This window comes from Uranotaenia lowii, chromosome 1 (genome assembly GCF_029784155.1).
Source record: "Uranotaenia lowii strain MFRU-FL chromosome 1, ASM2978415v1, whole genome shotgun sequence".
NCBI lineage: Eukaryota > Metazoa > Arthropoda > Insecta > Diptera > Culicidae > Uranotaenia > Uranotaenia lowii.
The window spans coordinates 159,254,889-159,271,126 of NC_073691.1; the positions used below are offsets into that span (position 1 = coordinate 159,254,889).

A 16,238-nucleotide genomic window follows, 5' to 3' on the forward strand; every position below is an offset into this window, starting at 1 on the left:
CTTTAAACCGAGAACGGGATTCCGGTGTGCAACGAGCCGCATTGAAGACAAAAGCACGTCTTCACTGGGCATCAGGTATCCGGAAGGATGGAAGGAAACGCAGGGAAAATACACAACACACAGCGAACAGAGAAAAGAGCGAACACAAAACACAATAACAATTTTTGGTTGGATAGTTGTCATTGAAAAGACACGCCTCTCGAGTGTCCCGATAAGGGTACTCTAAAACCAATCGGATGGTTAATAAGTGCCGGTGTGAGAGAGGAAAAAACACAGAGAGGATATCCGAGCAGATTGTTTCTGCTGAGATAGTTGTGCGTGCGGGACGAGTGTCGGAGAAGGACAGCTGCAGTGCTGCCGATGGGTGGAGCTTACGGTTGTGACGTTGTGTGAGTGCAGGCGCAATGGATTCCAGTTTTTCAGTTCTAGTCGGAGAGAATGGTTTGAAGCTCGATGGAAGGAGTACGACGAAATTGACGGTTATTCACAGGTGTGTTGGTTTGAATCATAAATCACAGCCTGGGCCAAAAAGGGGCAAACTGTTGCGGTCTCTTTCCTTCTACCGGTAAAACATGACTGCAGACTGACAGGGACATAACAAAACAACGGTGCCATTCAAGTGCACGGCGTAGAGTTTTTAGAGAGCTATCAGATGCAATGGTAAAAAGCATACTCGTCAGTATATTGTAGACCTCTTAATACATTTGACGGATTCGTGTCGAGTGGAGTATCCTTGCGCGCTCTCTCTCTGCAGTGCTAGTGAAGTTTTTTGGTTGCGGCAGCAGCGGCGGAATAATTCCGAGTGTGTGATCTGTTGTGCAAACCTTGAACAACTTCTGATTGTTGAGTGTGTTCTGTACTGCGGTTCTTAGCGGGTCCGTGTTACGAGTTGTCGTGAAACGCCGTGAATCCTTGAGGCCGTCGTTGTCGTCCAGTGGCGTATCGCGTGCGCCTGTCGTAGTGCCGTACGGTGCAAGTGCCCCCAAAGTGGTCCATTATCAACCATCAATCAGTTATTTATTGTTATTATTGCAATTCCCAAGTCAAGCCACGCCACGTCACGCCAAAGTCAAAGAGCGATCCGGTCGCGCGCGGCAGACCTTCTCGAGTGGAAGACTTAAGTTCAAGTGCTGAATTATCGCAACTCTCCTGGAGTAAGTGGTGTGCTCGGGCGTATTTGTCCATTTATTATCACGATAGCATCCTTGATTGATACTTTTGCAAAGAGAGCGTCGGAGTGTACTTATGGCTAGTGTTTGCTTGTTTTATGCTTCCTGAAATACATTCTTAACCCAAGCGGTTGCCCTAGATTTCAAGGATTTTCTCAGACAAGGTCGATTATCCAGACAAGTGTTGGTGATTCTGTGATTGCTCAAGGTCGCCTTCAAATGACTTCCTCGATCTGCAAACCCGCCTAATGTCAGTAAGAACAAAATAACTGGAGAAAATCATGCAAATGTTTCAGTGAGTTTTAATCGGCGATAGTATCCAAAATTAAAAACAAAATTTTGAAAAAAAGTGAACCCTAGACAGTGTTACATCCGTCCTTCACCAGATACAAACGGTACATGTCCACCACGTTGTCCAGTGTATCTGGAGTGTATCCAGACGATTCCGAGCAAGAGCATGGACTGTTACCCGATCTAAATGGTGTTGATCTGGTTATGAGCCTATCACCGAAGGGAAGCCATCACCACCATCACCATCTGACCAGCCTCCAGCATCTGCAGAATCTCCAGCACAATTCTCTGCACAGCCACTCGACGCCGTTCAGTGTCACCGACATACTAAGCCCCATTGAAGAGTACCGCAAGCTGGAACTCAGTGCCAACCCCCCGTCTCCCTATAGGTTAGGCTAAGCGTTGCCCCAATTTTTTTCCGTAGTTTCCTGGCCACTCACCCAAAAATCTCTTTAACACTGCCTTCCATTGGATAACGGCTGAAGGTTACTAATATCGTAGGATGCAAATGAGTTGAGGCCACAAACCGTGGAGGGATTTATTTTTTATTTTTTGCTGCTTCGATCGTTCTCATTATGCTTAGAAATCCAGTGCCTACTTGATCAACTGAGAGTTTATTTTGGAATGGTGTTGTCATTTTTCGGTGAGGTTGTAGAAAAAATCGTATTTGCCAGTTGGATTCTCATGTATAGAAGAAAAAATCAGCTTCTATTACGCCGCAACTATTACGGCTCCCTCTTCTACTAACATAGATAAGTAAAGTGATACACTCGGCAAAATTAAACTTTATAAGTAAAATGCCTTAATAAACAAACCTATGATTAAAAAAAAAAAATTAGCCAAGTCATCTTCTTGAACGGCGTTGCTCTGTTAGATAGCTTTTGTTGAATTGATGTTAGTCTAGTCCCCCTCTGTAACAACCAACGGGACTATCAAAATGACTAAGAACACTTCGCATCAGTCGATAACAAGATTTGATCATTTGGATAATGTTGGAGGCAACAAAAATGCTGAAGTTGAACCATCGATATTGACGGTTTGAAAATCTTCTGTTTAACAATGCACAGCAAAAATTATTTCCTGTAAAATTACGCAAATGTCCTGTAACAAAAAGGAGCAGGACATTTGCTTACGATCTCTTACTAGGGGGGTAGGGGGGGTTTCCAAAAATCTTACGTAAGAAATATAACCTTAAAAATTCATCACAGCCACAGCCATACGAAACCATATTAGGGGGAAGTGTTCCTAAATGCGCATGTTGGGTAATATGCGCATACAGCCGATTGACGATATGGCTGGAGATTCAACGTATCTAATCAGTGCAGTTTGGGGGTAATACGCTATTGAAACATGGCATGAAGAAATTTGATGGTTACATAAAGCCAAAAATATTTAAAAATTCAAACAAGATTTTTGTCAGTTTTGTTATAATATATTGAACTTTAATTATCGTGCGTACAGATTCTGTGATCAAAAATTTCAATGTTTTTTCTTTCTTATTCATCTGGAAATTGGAAATTCAACAAATTGAAGCTTTTGGCAAAGTTGTAAATGATAAGATATTGGAATAATAGACAGGTTCTGAATGCCCATATCAAGGCAGATTAAATGCCTATATCAAGAAAAATAGATTAGTCTTATAAATTTTTTACTTTTTATCATTTTAACATTAAATCTACGCTCAAATCACGATCTTACAGCGAAAAACGAAAAACTTCATACTGATCCGATAAAAATACGATATGAACAAAATATTACCATGAAATATGGCCATATGGCATACCTAACTATGTTTTATGCAAAAGAACTAGTGATGTAAAAAAATTCACCAAAACTTCAGCCTTAACGTATGGTTAACACCCGTTTCTATCATTTTCAATTAAATAATATCAAAATATTGCAAGTGTTAATGAAATATAGCTAAAAACATAAATATGCGCATTTAGCCCGCCAGTTTCGGAAATCGGCTATTTTGACTTCTTTTATTATAAAATTATTTTCACAAAAACTGTAAGAGATTTTAACAGAAAAATTGCTTTATCGTATATAAAACAGATGTCCACTCATGTGTATATAGTTTTCAGACTTCTATCTATTGTTATATGGGAGAAAATGAGTGCTTTCCTTAATATGCGCATATAGCCCGCCTCTCCCCTACTCAGGTTTTTTACTCCCTACCTATTAGTTGGTTAATTTTGATGTTATGTTATTTATATTTAAATATCTTTGAATTATTGAAAAAAAATGCAAGTTCCATAAAATTTATAGAGAACCAATTCAAACCATCATATTTTGAAAATGACTTCATCCAGAAAAAAAATCTTTAAAAATACATATAAGGCGCTTTAAATAATGAATTTAGAGACAGTATTTACAGTGATAGACACTATCAACTCTAAATTATACAAAAAATTTACCAAAAAATCCTAAAACTATATCGCTTACCGCTGGATGAGTCTGAGCTTTTAGGTTAGTTGACAACGTGATTGTTGTTGAAAATTTTTGCCCCATCTCTAGTAGTGTAGAATGATCCTTTTTTAAAGAATTTTATGAATTTCAGGTAAAAAATACCTTGTGCTAACCTAATCTCTCTTTTTTTAAATCGGAATTCTGATTTTATATTGTTTAATCGATTGTGGAAATTTTTTGAAATTTATTGTTACCCCAAACATGCTACGTCTTGAATGATGTTTTCTTTAATAGTTGTGGCATTTCCTTTGTTGTTTTGTATAGATTCTGCATTTCAAATACAATTTTTTGAATTTTACTTAAAAAGTGCTTTGAAGTCACATTTTTAATATTTTCAAGCTATTTTTGAAAAAAAAAACGTGTCAATTTCTCAAAGAATAAAAAAACGTAAGATCTTACTAGGGGGGGAGGGGGGGTTTTGAAAAATCTTACTTTGTCTTACCGGGGGGGGGGGGGGGGGGGGGAGGGAGGGTTGAAAATTTCCAAAATCGTGCTTACATAATTAGTGAACGGCCCCTAACGAAACTTGTGTAAAAGATCCAACCAATTTTAGTTTTTGGCTGGGCCACCAGATGTCTCCAAACACACCAATGAGAACTGTCAAAACAAAACTGAGAAAAAAATACAAAGCCAGTTTTGAATAGGTCGTAAATATGAGCTGTTTAAGTTTCGTAATACGTTCGCCGCATAGTGAAAAAATATATTAAACTTTTTCGCTATTTACTCCAAACTTGCAAGAGGTACTAAATTCTTATCAATGGGATGTCAAAGTGGAAGTATCCGCGTTGAGATGTCTATGATCAGTATTGCAAAGGGGGCAACAACTTATTCCAGAGCTGTTAATATTATTGACTGCCTTTACATTTCAAAAAGAGATAAAATTCTGCCCAGTTCAAAATGACTCTAATTGCATGTATCTAGCAATGGATTTAAGTATTCCATTTCACTGCGGCATTGGTTTAATTTACCATTAGCTCATATACGATTACGCCGTTTTGGGAAACTGTGCACTTTAATACGTTCGTCGCCAAGAGTGGGTGACGCAAATACGTCTAGATTTGAAAAGTCATAGCACAAATTTGGATATATATTTTTTTATTCAAATTTATCTAACCATTCTCCTCTGTTCTCTGGCCGAAATTTGAAGCCGAAATGATATTTTCTGTTGATGTTTTAGCTTTTCAAAGTTGGACATGTTTTCAGTGGGTGGCGATTGGCGATGAACGTGTTACAGTTGATTTGTAAATTTTGAACGGTGGAATAAATAGCACTGTTTGAAATCAATTTTCAACATCTTTTCTGAAGAGATCGGACACACCCTTCGGTCCCAAAGGTGTCCAATCAGCGAGCTACTACTGTAGGTTGTATTGGCGTTAGGTGTGCCGACAAGATTGCAAAATTCTCTCAACTCTCACGGGAAGCTTCAGAGGAATTCTATTGGGCACATCGCCAGTAAAGTTATTTTAGTGGCAGGCAACTCCCATATGTAGGACATCAGTACATGTACAATGCACATTAAATTTTGAAAACTGACCATCTACCTACATTTTGTAGGTCGATGGACTTGATTTAAAGGTGTCTCGAAGCATTTTCGATTTTTTTACCCTGAAATATCATCCAAATGGAGAGCAAAACATTCGGGAAAAACGGAATTAAGATTTTGATGTGTAATAACGTAAAAATGCGATAAAATGCGAACGAGATCTGATGTTAATTGAAAACAAATTTATTCAAAATCGTATTTCTAGTATTTTTTGGCATTTTTGGAGCTGGCCCCGGTTTTCAGAATGAGCTGAAATTTAGCACAGGTCTGTTTTATTGGCCAATCTACAAAATGTATATCTAGAATTTGTTTTGATTAGGTCGTATACCATTATAGAACGAGTTATTGACTGCAAACGATTGTTAAACCTTAATATTATGTAAGACAAAAATTTAGCTTTATTTAGTTTATAAATCACTTCTACAACATGATTCGAATTTAAGTCGTATAATTTCATCAGTGGTATAATGTCTTTCTCACTTTTGCGTTGCTCTCAACTGCCGTGCATGCAAAAGGACGCAAAATAACAGTTCGGCGATTTTTTAGCCCGAGGCTGAAAGTCTCTATAATAAAGAAAAAAAAAGTTCGGCGATTTAGTTTTTCGGTCCTTTTGCATTTTTGTAGAAATTGCAGAAATTTTGAGAAATACGCTAATTAATCAAACAAAAATCGTTTGTGATAGTGTTTTAAGCTATCTTAGAAGAACGACCGACTTAAATCAGGTAATATTTGAACGGCCCATTAAGTGGCTCATACGACTAAATCAAATCAAATTCTAGATATTGTCGGTTTTGGAATTTCGAAATGACCATTTTCGATGCCACTCTAATGTAAATTAGACTGAGTCGATTTTGGGTTATTTTGGAATGGGGTCATTTGGAAAATTCTGCAAAAAATCATGGATGAGTTTTGAATTAAAACGAAGTTTTTTTAGAAATTCCAAAATGACCCCAAATTGACTCAGTCTAATGTCATACTTATACTGAACTCGAGGCCATTTCAAATTTTGCGGGACCTGATCCTTCAACTGTTTCATTCTCCGCAAATACGATTATGTGCACTAATGCTGTTTTGTAGTAGTTCGGGCCGTAGCTTTTTTTTTTTCTTATTGTGTTAGTGTAGGGTTGCCATCCGTTCCGCAAAAGCGGGACATGTCCCACTTTTTTGTTAAATGTCCCGCCGTCCCGCTTTTTACTCAAATTGTCCCGCTTTTTTCATGGAAAACTTTTACAAATTTTACTGACTTACACTGGAATAAATAAAATTTCAATTCATTGGTTCACACAAAAAATCTTTCCAAGACGCCTTTTTCTCTCAAAATAAGCAACACAACACAAAATAATTTTCGAATACATTTTTTTCTCAAATTAAGCATAACTTTTTCATAACTTTTACAGTAAGATTTCGATTCTATTAAGCGTTCCTCTATTAAGAGCTTCCTAATGATTTTAAGATCTTAATTTTTCAACAGAACCTTAGTTAAATTGCCATACTCCTTCTTATTCGACTCAATCTTCCAAAGTAATGGAAGTTTTCTTGAGTGTTATAAATTTTAGAACTAATTTGACATATGTATATTTGTTACATCACAAAGGATTTTTACGAGATATCGCATCCGTCGTTTACTTGTAGAAGCTGAAATATTTCTCTCAAATAACGTGTTAATTTGCGAGAACCGTGTAAAATAACCCTGGTTATTGCAAAAAAACCGTAAAAATGTAAATCATGTAAGAAAAAATGAGCAAAATCAATCCGTTAAAAAAAACTTAATGTTCTTTCTATTAATAACTTTGGCTCATAGTAGACGTATAATTTTGACAATAAAATTGAGATTTTTTAAGAGTTTCTTGAATGCCCCGCTTTTTTCGGCTGTGTCCCGCATTTTTGTCGTCAAATGTCCCGCTTTTTTTCTGAAAGCAAGCCTATGTTAGTGGGAAACCACTGCTACCAGTTGTTAGATCTTTTGTAGCATTTTTACTATGCATATTTTTACGTTTCTTACGTTCACACATAAGATATCCCAAATGGAACGTCATGTTCCCTTAAAAAATCTTTCCATATCTATGCACTGAAGCGTAAAAACTTCCAGGAGTGGCAGCCAGCATGCTTTAAATCAAACATATTATAATCAACATTGGTAACTCTCAGCATGCTTCATATACTATAATACTTCAGCAAGGACATGTATAGCAGCACCACCTCCAGGAGAAAGTTCTTACTAGCAGGAAATTTCAAGCATTGAGGTACTGAATACTGAACATTCTTTCCATCAACCGTGGCACACAGGAGTATTTCACTCAAAAACCTGGCCAAAACTCAAAATTTAAATTTCATTGGTTACTTGTATGTCAATGTTTATTTGGTTCTTGTATAAATTTAACACCATGTACCGGTCATTTTTTTGACATCTGATTTGTTTATAAGCTGTAGCAGCTGTCCAAACTTTAGTATTTTTATGAGATAGAATTTTTCTACAAATCGTTGAATCAGCGCGACTAAGTCAAATCTATGAAAAAAACTTTCTTAAGCGACTTAAAATAAACATTTTAAATGGAGAACTTTATTAGAAGGATGTCGAATATTTTAAAGTATAACGAACCAAAATCGATGAATATAGAGACAATATGCAATGCTTTGAAAATTCTTCTATTTATTTTTTGTTTTAAATGTTAATTTTTTTTACAAAATAGTATTTTTGTTTATGTTCCCAGCAAGTCCCGAAAAAATGTTTGATATCATTTGAAAATTGATAACTTCAATAATCATGTGCAAAAGAAAAAAAATCGCGCAAACTCGCGCATTTTTTATATTTTTCATTTGAAGTTTAAAAATATTGATAATTTTTTTCCACAAAAAAGTCACCTAGGGCTTCGTTTATTTTAATTTAAAGCTCAGTAAAATTTATGTTCTTTTTCGAATAATTTCAAATGTTATTTAACTTTCACAACCAAATAAAAAAAAATCTATATTTTTTTGAATTTTACAACTTTTTTAACCTGGATTATCTTTCATGTCATATAATTGTTTGAAAATTTCTAAAAGAAAATTATGAAAAACTACGAAAACGATATACATACAATATATTAAATGATCTTAAAAACGTTTGATAAGTCAAATTAAACTTTTTTATGGATTTTAAACTTAAAAAATACTTTTGGCCAAATTTTTCTTCTACGTACTCCTGTGTGGCGTGGGTTCGCGGCTTAACTACAAAAGTTCGTGTTTGAACTTGCATTTCTATGCCAAGCAGAAAATTTTGTTAATGTTTTTTTTTTTTCATCATAGGAATTTCAGCCTACTCCAACTTTTCTTCGTGTAGCAAAGTATGTTGCTATGGTTCTCAATTTGTGTTGTTTTCTGCCGAATGGAAAAAAGGTCCCGACTGACGGAGTATGCTAGTAAATCTACAATTTGAGATTTTAATGTCATTTGAATTGGAACAATCATTGATGGAAATTTCACTTTTTGGACAATACTGAATATTTCATAAAAGAAATCATCAGAAGGCAACAATTTACAAAGTAAATTTATCTTAAAATCTACTCTACAATATGATTTGAGATTTATTGATGACGACAACATCATCATTATTATTAATATTATTATCTGGAGCACGTTTGGTACATGAAAATCATCATTTCTCTAAACTGAATAAATTGGTAAAGGAAAAAATTCTCCGTGTAGAATTAGCTTTTCAATACTTTTCATTTAGGCACATCTGATTTTTTGAAAACTCCAAAACATGTTGAACCGATAAATCAAAATCATATTTTGAGTATAAAATTTAGCTTAGCTTAGCTTAGCTTGATTGACTACTCACATCCACCTTGAATCATTGAACCCGAAATGTATTAAACATTGTTTTAAAGCGAATTTCTAAATTATTAAATGTGTTATATTATTTATTTCCACATTCAATTCAATGAAATTAAACAGCAATAAATAAAAAAAAACTTATAATTTTAAATTTATCAAAATATTTCGGATTCCATGATCGCTGGTGTGGCTCAGTAGAAAGAACTCCACATCGCCAATGGTTGCTACTCCATGATTGACCGAGGCCATCAATTTTGTCCAGAGGCCAAAAGAATGGTGTCTGGGATTGACAGCACATTCACAATGAACAAAACTTATGCTCTCTCTTTACACATTGTTCACGCACCTGTGAACGTCCGGGGTGCCGTGGTCCAGCCGAGCTAAAACTTCACAAAATTCGCGCGTGATATCCTCACTATTTAAAGGTCAACGACCTACAGAAAACTTGCAATAAGAACACTTGGCGGTTAAAAGTATACAACGCGGTTTATTTTAAAGAAGAGTACTACACTCGACTGCGGTTTATTTAACACTATCTTTTATTCTGCTGCTTCTAGTAATAGAACCTAGCTTGAGTAGAGGTAGTGTTCGGAAAGGCCTTTTTCACTCTAGGTACTCTCTGATAAGAGATGTACATACTAAATCTCCTAGTATGCAATTGAGATGGGTGGAATTGGTGACTATTAAGGTGGTTCTAGAAATTGTGCATTAACATGCGCCGGCCGCCTTGAAATTTATAAGATTTCAACAAGACGACCCTATTCTCTCTCATATTCTAAAATTTATACTCGCTATTATAAACCTCTACTTATTCTATCTCCTTTTGTACATTTTCATAACAGCACTTCTTCAAAGTACTTTGTTCAAAACACTCGATAAGATGATACATTCTGGATTTTCGCCGTTTGTTTTCGTTGGAATTTCTGCCGTGAAGATGGATATTGTGCCAAAATATTTGATCTGCTCTCCTTGCTGTTGCTGTTAGTCCGAGTTACGCCTAACCACCGGGGAACTGCTATCCGTACACTGGACTTTTGGATGCTGCTTTGATGAAGAAACCTTGTTGGGGTATTCGTCTTGTGTAGGTGTATCGTGCAAAATTCGTCGATCATCTTCGGGATTCATTGGTCCGAACTACGCCTATCCACCGGGGCCTGGGATTCGTGGACTGTATCGTTGGATGCTGGCTGCTGGCTTCGATGTGGATGCTGTAGTGGTGGGAACCGCTCGTTCTGGGGACCAATTCGATGCTTCAGGTACCTCGTCTCGTCTCGTCTCGTCTCGTCTCGCATTGCCGGAGTCCGGCAGGAGCCATCATTCGCCGCTTAAAATGAGAGGGTGCTTTTTTAAATTGAAATGATGAACGTTACAACAACTTGCCTGGAGCGGAGGCCATGGGGCCATGGCCTCCGCGACCGCCCCTACGGCGATGACGCCGTCCTTCTGGCTGCAACAGGATTTCATTGGGAGTTGACTGCTTGATGGACACGGTGAGCTCGACCGTCTTCAATTTGCCATGTAGTTTAGAAAGAAGTGGTTCCCAAGCTGGCCATGCTAGGAAACTGCTTCGGTCGTGCATGGAGGTCGATCGTTCCTCCTTGCTGGGCATCATTTGGTTGATATCAAGCTGCTTTAACTCCTCAAAAGAAACCAATTAATTTGCTCAAATGGATAATGGAGAAACGTTGCAATTTGTTGGTAAATTTGACAGACACGATGACGACATGCACATTCCCAGACATCTTCATGCGTATTCTTTCACCGGAGGGAAAGCCTTGTAGAGGATATGTCGAGTAGACGGAGGACCTCCTGGAACGCTGACCCGGCCACGCCGGGCCTCGACGACGATCAATGTTAACTGGAACGCGGGAGCCCAGAGACTCCCGCAGGTGCGGTTGCACCTTCGTTGGGGGAGTTTAGTTTTCCCCATCGGCTTTCTGGAAGTTGTCCAGAATCGGTAAAACGCAGATCTTTGATATTGACCTTCCGTAGGTCCCGTCCTGCGTCCGTACGTTGACCACTCGAATGTTGCCATCGGACCCATGGAAAACCTCAGTGACACGCGCTAGGGGCCACTTCAATGACGGTAACCTCTCGTCCATCAGCAGCACCATGCTGCCCACCGAAATGTTGTTTCGTTTTCGAGTCCATCTCGTTCTGTTGTGGAGGTCGGACAGGTACAATTTCGACCACTTCTTCCATATCACCTGAGCATATTTTGTGGCCCTTTGCCACATGGTTAGATGATTTTCTGGCGTCTCAGTTAGATCAGGTTCATCGAGGGCAGTTAAGGCACGTTGAATCAAGAAGTGGCCTGGAGTGAGAGCTTCAAAATCGTCGGGATCATCGCTCAATGGGGTCAGGGGACGTGAATTTAATACTGCTTCTATCTGAGCTAGCGTAGTGGTCATTTCGTCGTATTGGAGCACTTTCAAGGCAACAGTTCGTTTAAAAGCAGTCTTGAAAGATTTCACCGCGGCCTCCCAGAGCCCACCAAAGTTGGGAGATCGAGCGGGAATGAATTTGAAGTTGATCCCTTCCTTGCAGGTTTCGAATAGCACTCCGGATTGAAATTGTTGGCTTCGGAGTAGTCGTTGAAGTTCTGCTATTTCACGTCTGGCCCCGACAAAATTCCTTCCGTTGTCGCTCATAATCAGGATTGGTTTACCACGTCGACCAATGAACCTTTTCAAGGCTCCAAGAAACGCTCCAGTGGTAAGATCCGCCACCAGCTCCAGATGGACAGCTTTGCAAACGAGGCACACAAAAACCGACACAAAGCATTTCATTGGGGAACTTCGACGATGAGGATAGGTGATCAAGAAAGGGCCACAGTAATCTACGCCCACTTTCTGAAACGGAGGTGCAGGATTCACTCGATCGGGAGGCAAATCTGCCATTAGTTGTTCCATCACCTTAGGCTTGACTCGGAAGCACTGAACGCAACTATGGATGGTTTTTCGGGCTAACCCACGAAGACTTGTAACCCAATACTTCCCGCGGACACTGGCAATCAGGAGTTGTTGTCCGGCGTGATACAGGAACTCGTGGTAGTGCTGGACGATCATGATCGAAAGGGGATGATGGTGATCGAGGATGATGGGATGCTTGCGATTTTCAGAAACTGGTGCGTTAGCTAACCGGCCACCGACCCGTATTATTCCATCGACTAAATGAGGATTCAAACTGGCAATTCTGGAGGTGCTTCTCACTTCTTGGGAATGAGACAGATCCTTGAGTTCTTGGCCAAAACTTTCAGCTTGAGACAATTTGACCAAAACTTTTGTAGCCTCCAGGAATTCTTCAAAGGAAATGTTACCGATTTTTCTCGTATTCTGCTTTTTAGCGTTGTGACAATATCGTCGCATCCATGCTACCAAACGGACCGTTTGCGCAAAGGTGGAAAGTCGAGAAAATATTTCGTTCGGAGCCTTAGCTTCAATGGGCAACACCACAGACGATTTTTCCTCCAACGTATCTTTATCGAATTGATCGGGCGAAAACTCTGCCTCAACTGGCCAGGTGCTTCGATTTTGCTTCAACCAAATGGGGCCTTCAAACCACAACATTTGGTATTGCAGTTGAACAGGTGTCATTCCTCGAGATATCATATCTGCAGGATTTTCCGTACCCGGAATGTGATTCCATACTCCTTTCTTGGTCAGATGTTGGATTTCGGAGACTCTATTCGCCACGAATGCTTGCCATCTTGACGGAACTGATGCTAGCCAACATTTGACGATTGTAGAGTCAGTCCAGAAAAAGCTTTTGACGTCCATGGCCGTACTTTTGCAGAATTTTTCGTAGAGATGGCTGAGGAGGAGTGCCGACGAAAGTTCTTGCCTAGGGATTGATTGTTTCCGTTTCTTTCTCTTCAAATCTTCGAGAGGAGCTACGCGTGACTTCGAAACCAACAGCTTAACAGAAACTGATCCATCTTCGTGACTGCATCGCAGATAAATGCATGCGCCGTACGCCTTCTCAGAAGCATCGCAAAAACCATGCAGTTCAACGTCGTTACTTGGAGAAAACCCCACCCATCTAGGGATCGAAAGGGTGTCAAGTGAAGAAAGGTTTCGGCGGAATTCCGTCCAAAACACCTGCATTTCGTCTGTCAGGGGATCGTCCCAGCCACATTTCAGTTGCCACAAACTCTGGATAAACATTTTAGCCTGTACTATCACAGGTCCGACAAGGCCGAGAGGATCGAACAACTTGGAGGCGTCGGAAAGCACGATACGTTTCGTAATACGGGATGAAGAGCTCCAGGTTGGTATACGGAAATGAAACAAATCGGTGCTGGGTTCCCAAATAAGACCAAGAGTAGTTACGGTAGAGAAAGAATCCAACTCCAACGCAGTTCTGTCGCTAAGAAGATCTGCTGGAATATCTGCTAAAATTTCCTCGCAATTCGAATTGTATTTGCGCAGGACAAATCCAACGGAACATAAGAGGTCATTAAGCTCCTTCACTGCCTGTTTTCCTTCTTCGGGGGTATCAATACCGATCAATGCGTCGTCCATGTAAAAATCCTTCTTGAGAATTTTTGCGGCCAAAGGATGACTCTGCTCTCCATCTTCTGCTAGCTTCTGTAAGCACCTAGTAGCCAGAAACGGTGCGCTCGCTGTACCGTAAGTAACGGTTGAAAGTTTGTAGGTCTTGAGCGGTTCCGACGGATCATTTCGCCACAAAATACACTGGTATCGTTGATCGGATTCCGCAAGATTGATCATGCGGTACATTTTTGCAATGTCTGCCACAATTGCAAGTTTGTGTAGGCGAAATCGAGTGACAATGGTGACCAAATCGTCCTGAACTATTGGCCCAACCATGAGGCCATCGTTGAGGGAAACTCCTGACGTTGACGGACAGGACGCGTCAAAGACGACCCTTAATTTCGTTGTCGTACTTTCTGGCTTCAAGACGTGATGATGGGGTAAGTAGTAACGTAGCACTTCTTCAGAATCTGGAACCAGCTTCATATGACCCATATGCTGGTATTCTTGGATGAACTTGAGGTACATCTCCTTGATTGATGGATTGTTCACGAAACGCTTCTCCAATCCGTAAAAGCGTTTCTCGGCATTGGCTCTGGAGTCACCGAGCTTACTGAGGACAAAATCCTTCTTGGGCAACGATACTACAAATCTGCCAGTTTCATCTCGAGTAGTTTCTCGCTGAAAAAGCTCCTCGCACAAGGATTCTTCCACGGAGTTGGTGCTCTTCACATGACATGTCTCTAATTCCCAGAACTTGGTGACCTGTTCATGAAGTTCCGACATCGTACATAGCTGAACGCCTGAATCAATTGATGAACCTTTTGATTCCGGAATGCGTCCAGCCAAAATCCATCCGAATACAGTCTCCTGCATAGTAGGCCCCTCTTCGCTGACTTTATGTTGACCAGTTCGTAATAAGTCGAGATAATATTCCGCACCAATCAGCATATCAATTTCTCCTCTTTCATGGAATTCAGGATCTGCTAGGGTCATGTGCCTTGGAATAGTCCAATCACCAATGGAGAAACTTTGAGACGGCAACTGCACCGTCAAACTTGGTAAAACGTTGAAGTGGATCTCTTCCAAAAAGCTAGAAATCCGATCGATACGAGGTGCAACCTTTGCACGGACAGCCTTTCTGGAACAGCCTGAGGTGCCTCCAATTCCATGCAGATTCAAAATTTCGGGGAATTCTTTCAAGTGGAGTTGACGACAAAGTTTGGACGTGACAAAGCAATTTTGGGAGCAGGAATCCAACAGGGCTCTAGCTAGAACGCTTCGGCCTGTCGAATCGGAAACTTTCACCAGGGCAGTTGATAGAAGAATTTGGTGTGTGGAGTGTAAGGGAAGTGCAATGGTAAGTGGTTGTGGGTTAGGATCTGTGGCATGCAGTGGGTGAGTACTGTGCGAAGTTTCATTGACAATTGGTAATGCAGTTGATGTGGTAGGAGGTCTTGGGTCTATAACTATTTGGGTCTGTTGTTGTTGTTGCCTGGGTAAAGGTTGTTGCTGAGGCGTTGATCGATTATCGGGGTGGTTACGGTTGATCGCTGTCACCGACGCATCGGAGGGTTTCGGTTTTACACTGTTCGTTTCCTTCGATGAATGCAGCAGCGTGTGATGTCTCCTGCCACACTGGCGGCAGAATCCTCGGGTACAATTTCGTGCTAGATGACCACCTGATAAGCAATTCATACACAAACCAATCTTTTTTACAGCTTCATATCTTTGGGCAACCGTCATCTTCTGAAACTTCCGGCAGACAAAGGCCGAGTGGAAAGATTCGGCGCAAAAACTACATCGACCTGAAGTTGTGGCGTGATTCACCCCGAATCGTGGTTTCCTGTTCTCTGGCTGTGCAGAAGATGACGATGATGAAAGGGATTGTAGGACGGAACAGTGATTCTTGAGAAACGTAATCAAATTATCATAACAGGGAACTTCTTTGGAGTTATGATTGGTTTCCCAAAGCTTCAACGTTATTGGATCTAATCTGGAACAAACCATATGCACCAAAATGGTGCTCCAACCACCGATATCCTCTCCAATTTTAGCGAGCATTTGGAGGTGTTTCTCAAACTCAGATATCAATAGGTTCAAGCATTCGAAATTTTCCCTTTTCATTCGCTCTATCGCAAATAACGAGTCCAGGTGTGCCTTGACTATGAGCTTGTGATTTTGGTAGCGATCCTCGAGAACATTCCAAGCGACGTCATAATTACTTCCAGATAAGGCAATCGATCCAATTTCTTGAAGGGCTTCTCCTGAAAGCGAGGCCCTTAAATACGTGAATTTATCCATTTCAGAGAGCTTATCACTTTGATGAATGAGACTTTTGAAAGCATCTCTGAATGGGATCCACTCCTCTAATCGTCCAGAAAAGGTTGGCAACCGTATTTCGGGAAGTTTTACCCTCGATTCCACAGCAGATGTAGTTGGGTGAGATGGTTG

The 16,238-nt window shown here is 40.0% G+C and overlaps 1 protein-coding gene across 2 annotated transcripts in view; it reads left to right on the top strand.

Annotated features, from left to right (window-relative positions):
- The first annotated feature begins 348 nt into the window (after nucleotides 1-348).
- The window catches only part of LOC129740682 (homeobox protein Nkx-2.1), a 124,252-nt gene continuing 108,362 nt past the window's right edge, over nucleotides 349-16,238 (top strand). Inside the window, exon 1 of one of the 2 annotated variants that reach the window (XM_055732443.1) lies at nucleotides 349-1,154. Coding sequence is in view for 1 of the 2 variants with exons in the window: in XM_055732442.1 (XP_055588417.1) it covers nucleotides 1,569-1,849 (281 nt within the window). In the remaining variant the exon portion in view is untranslated. Of the gene's footprint in view, nucleotides 1,850-16,238 lie in introns of both variants that reach the window. The other variant, XM_055732442.1, reaches the window with a different exon arrangement.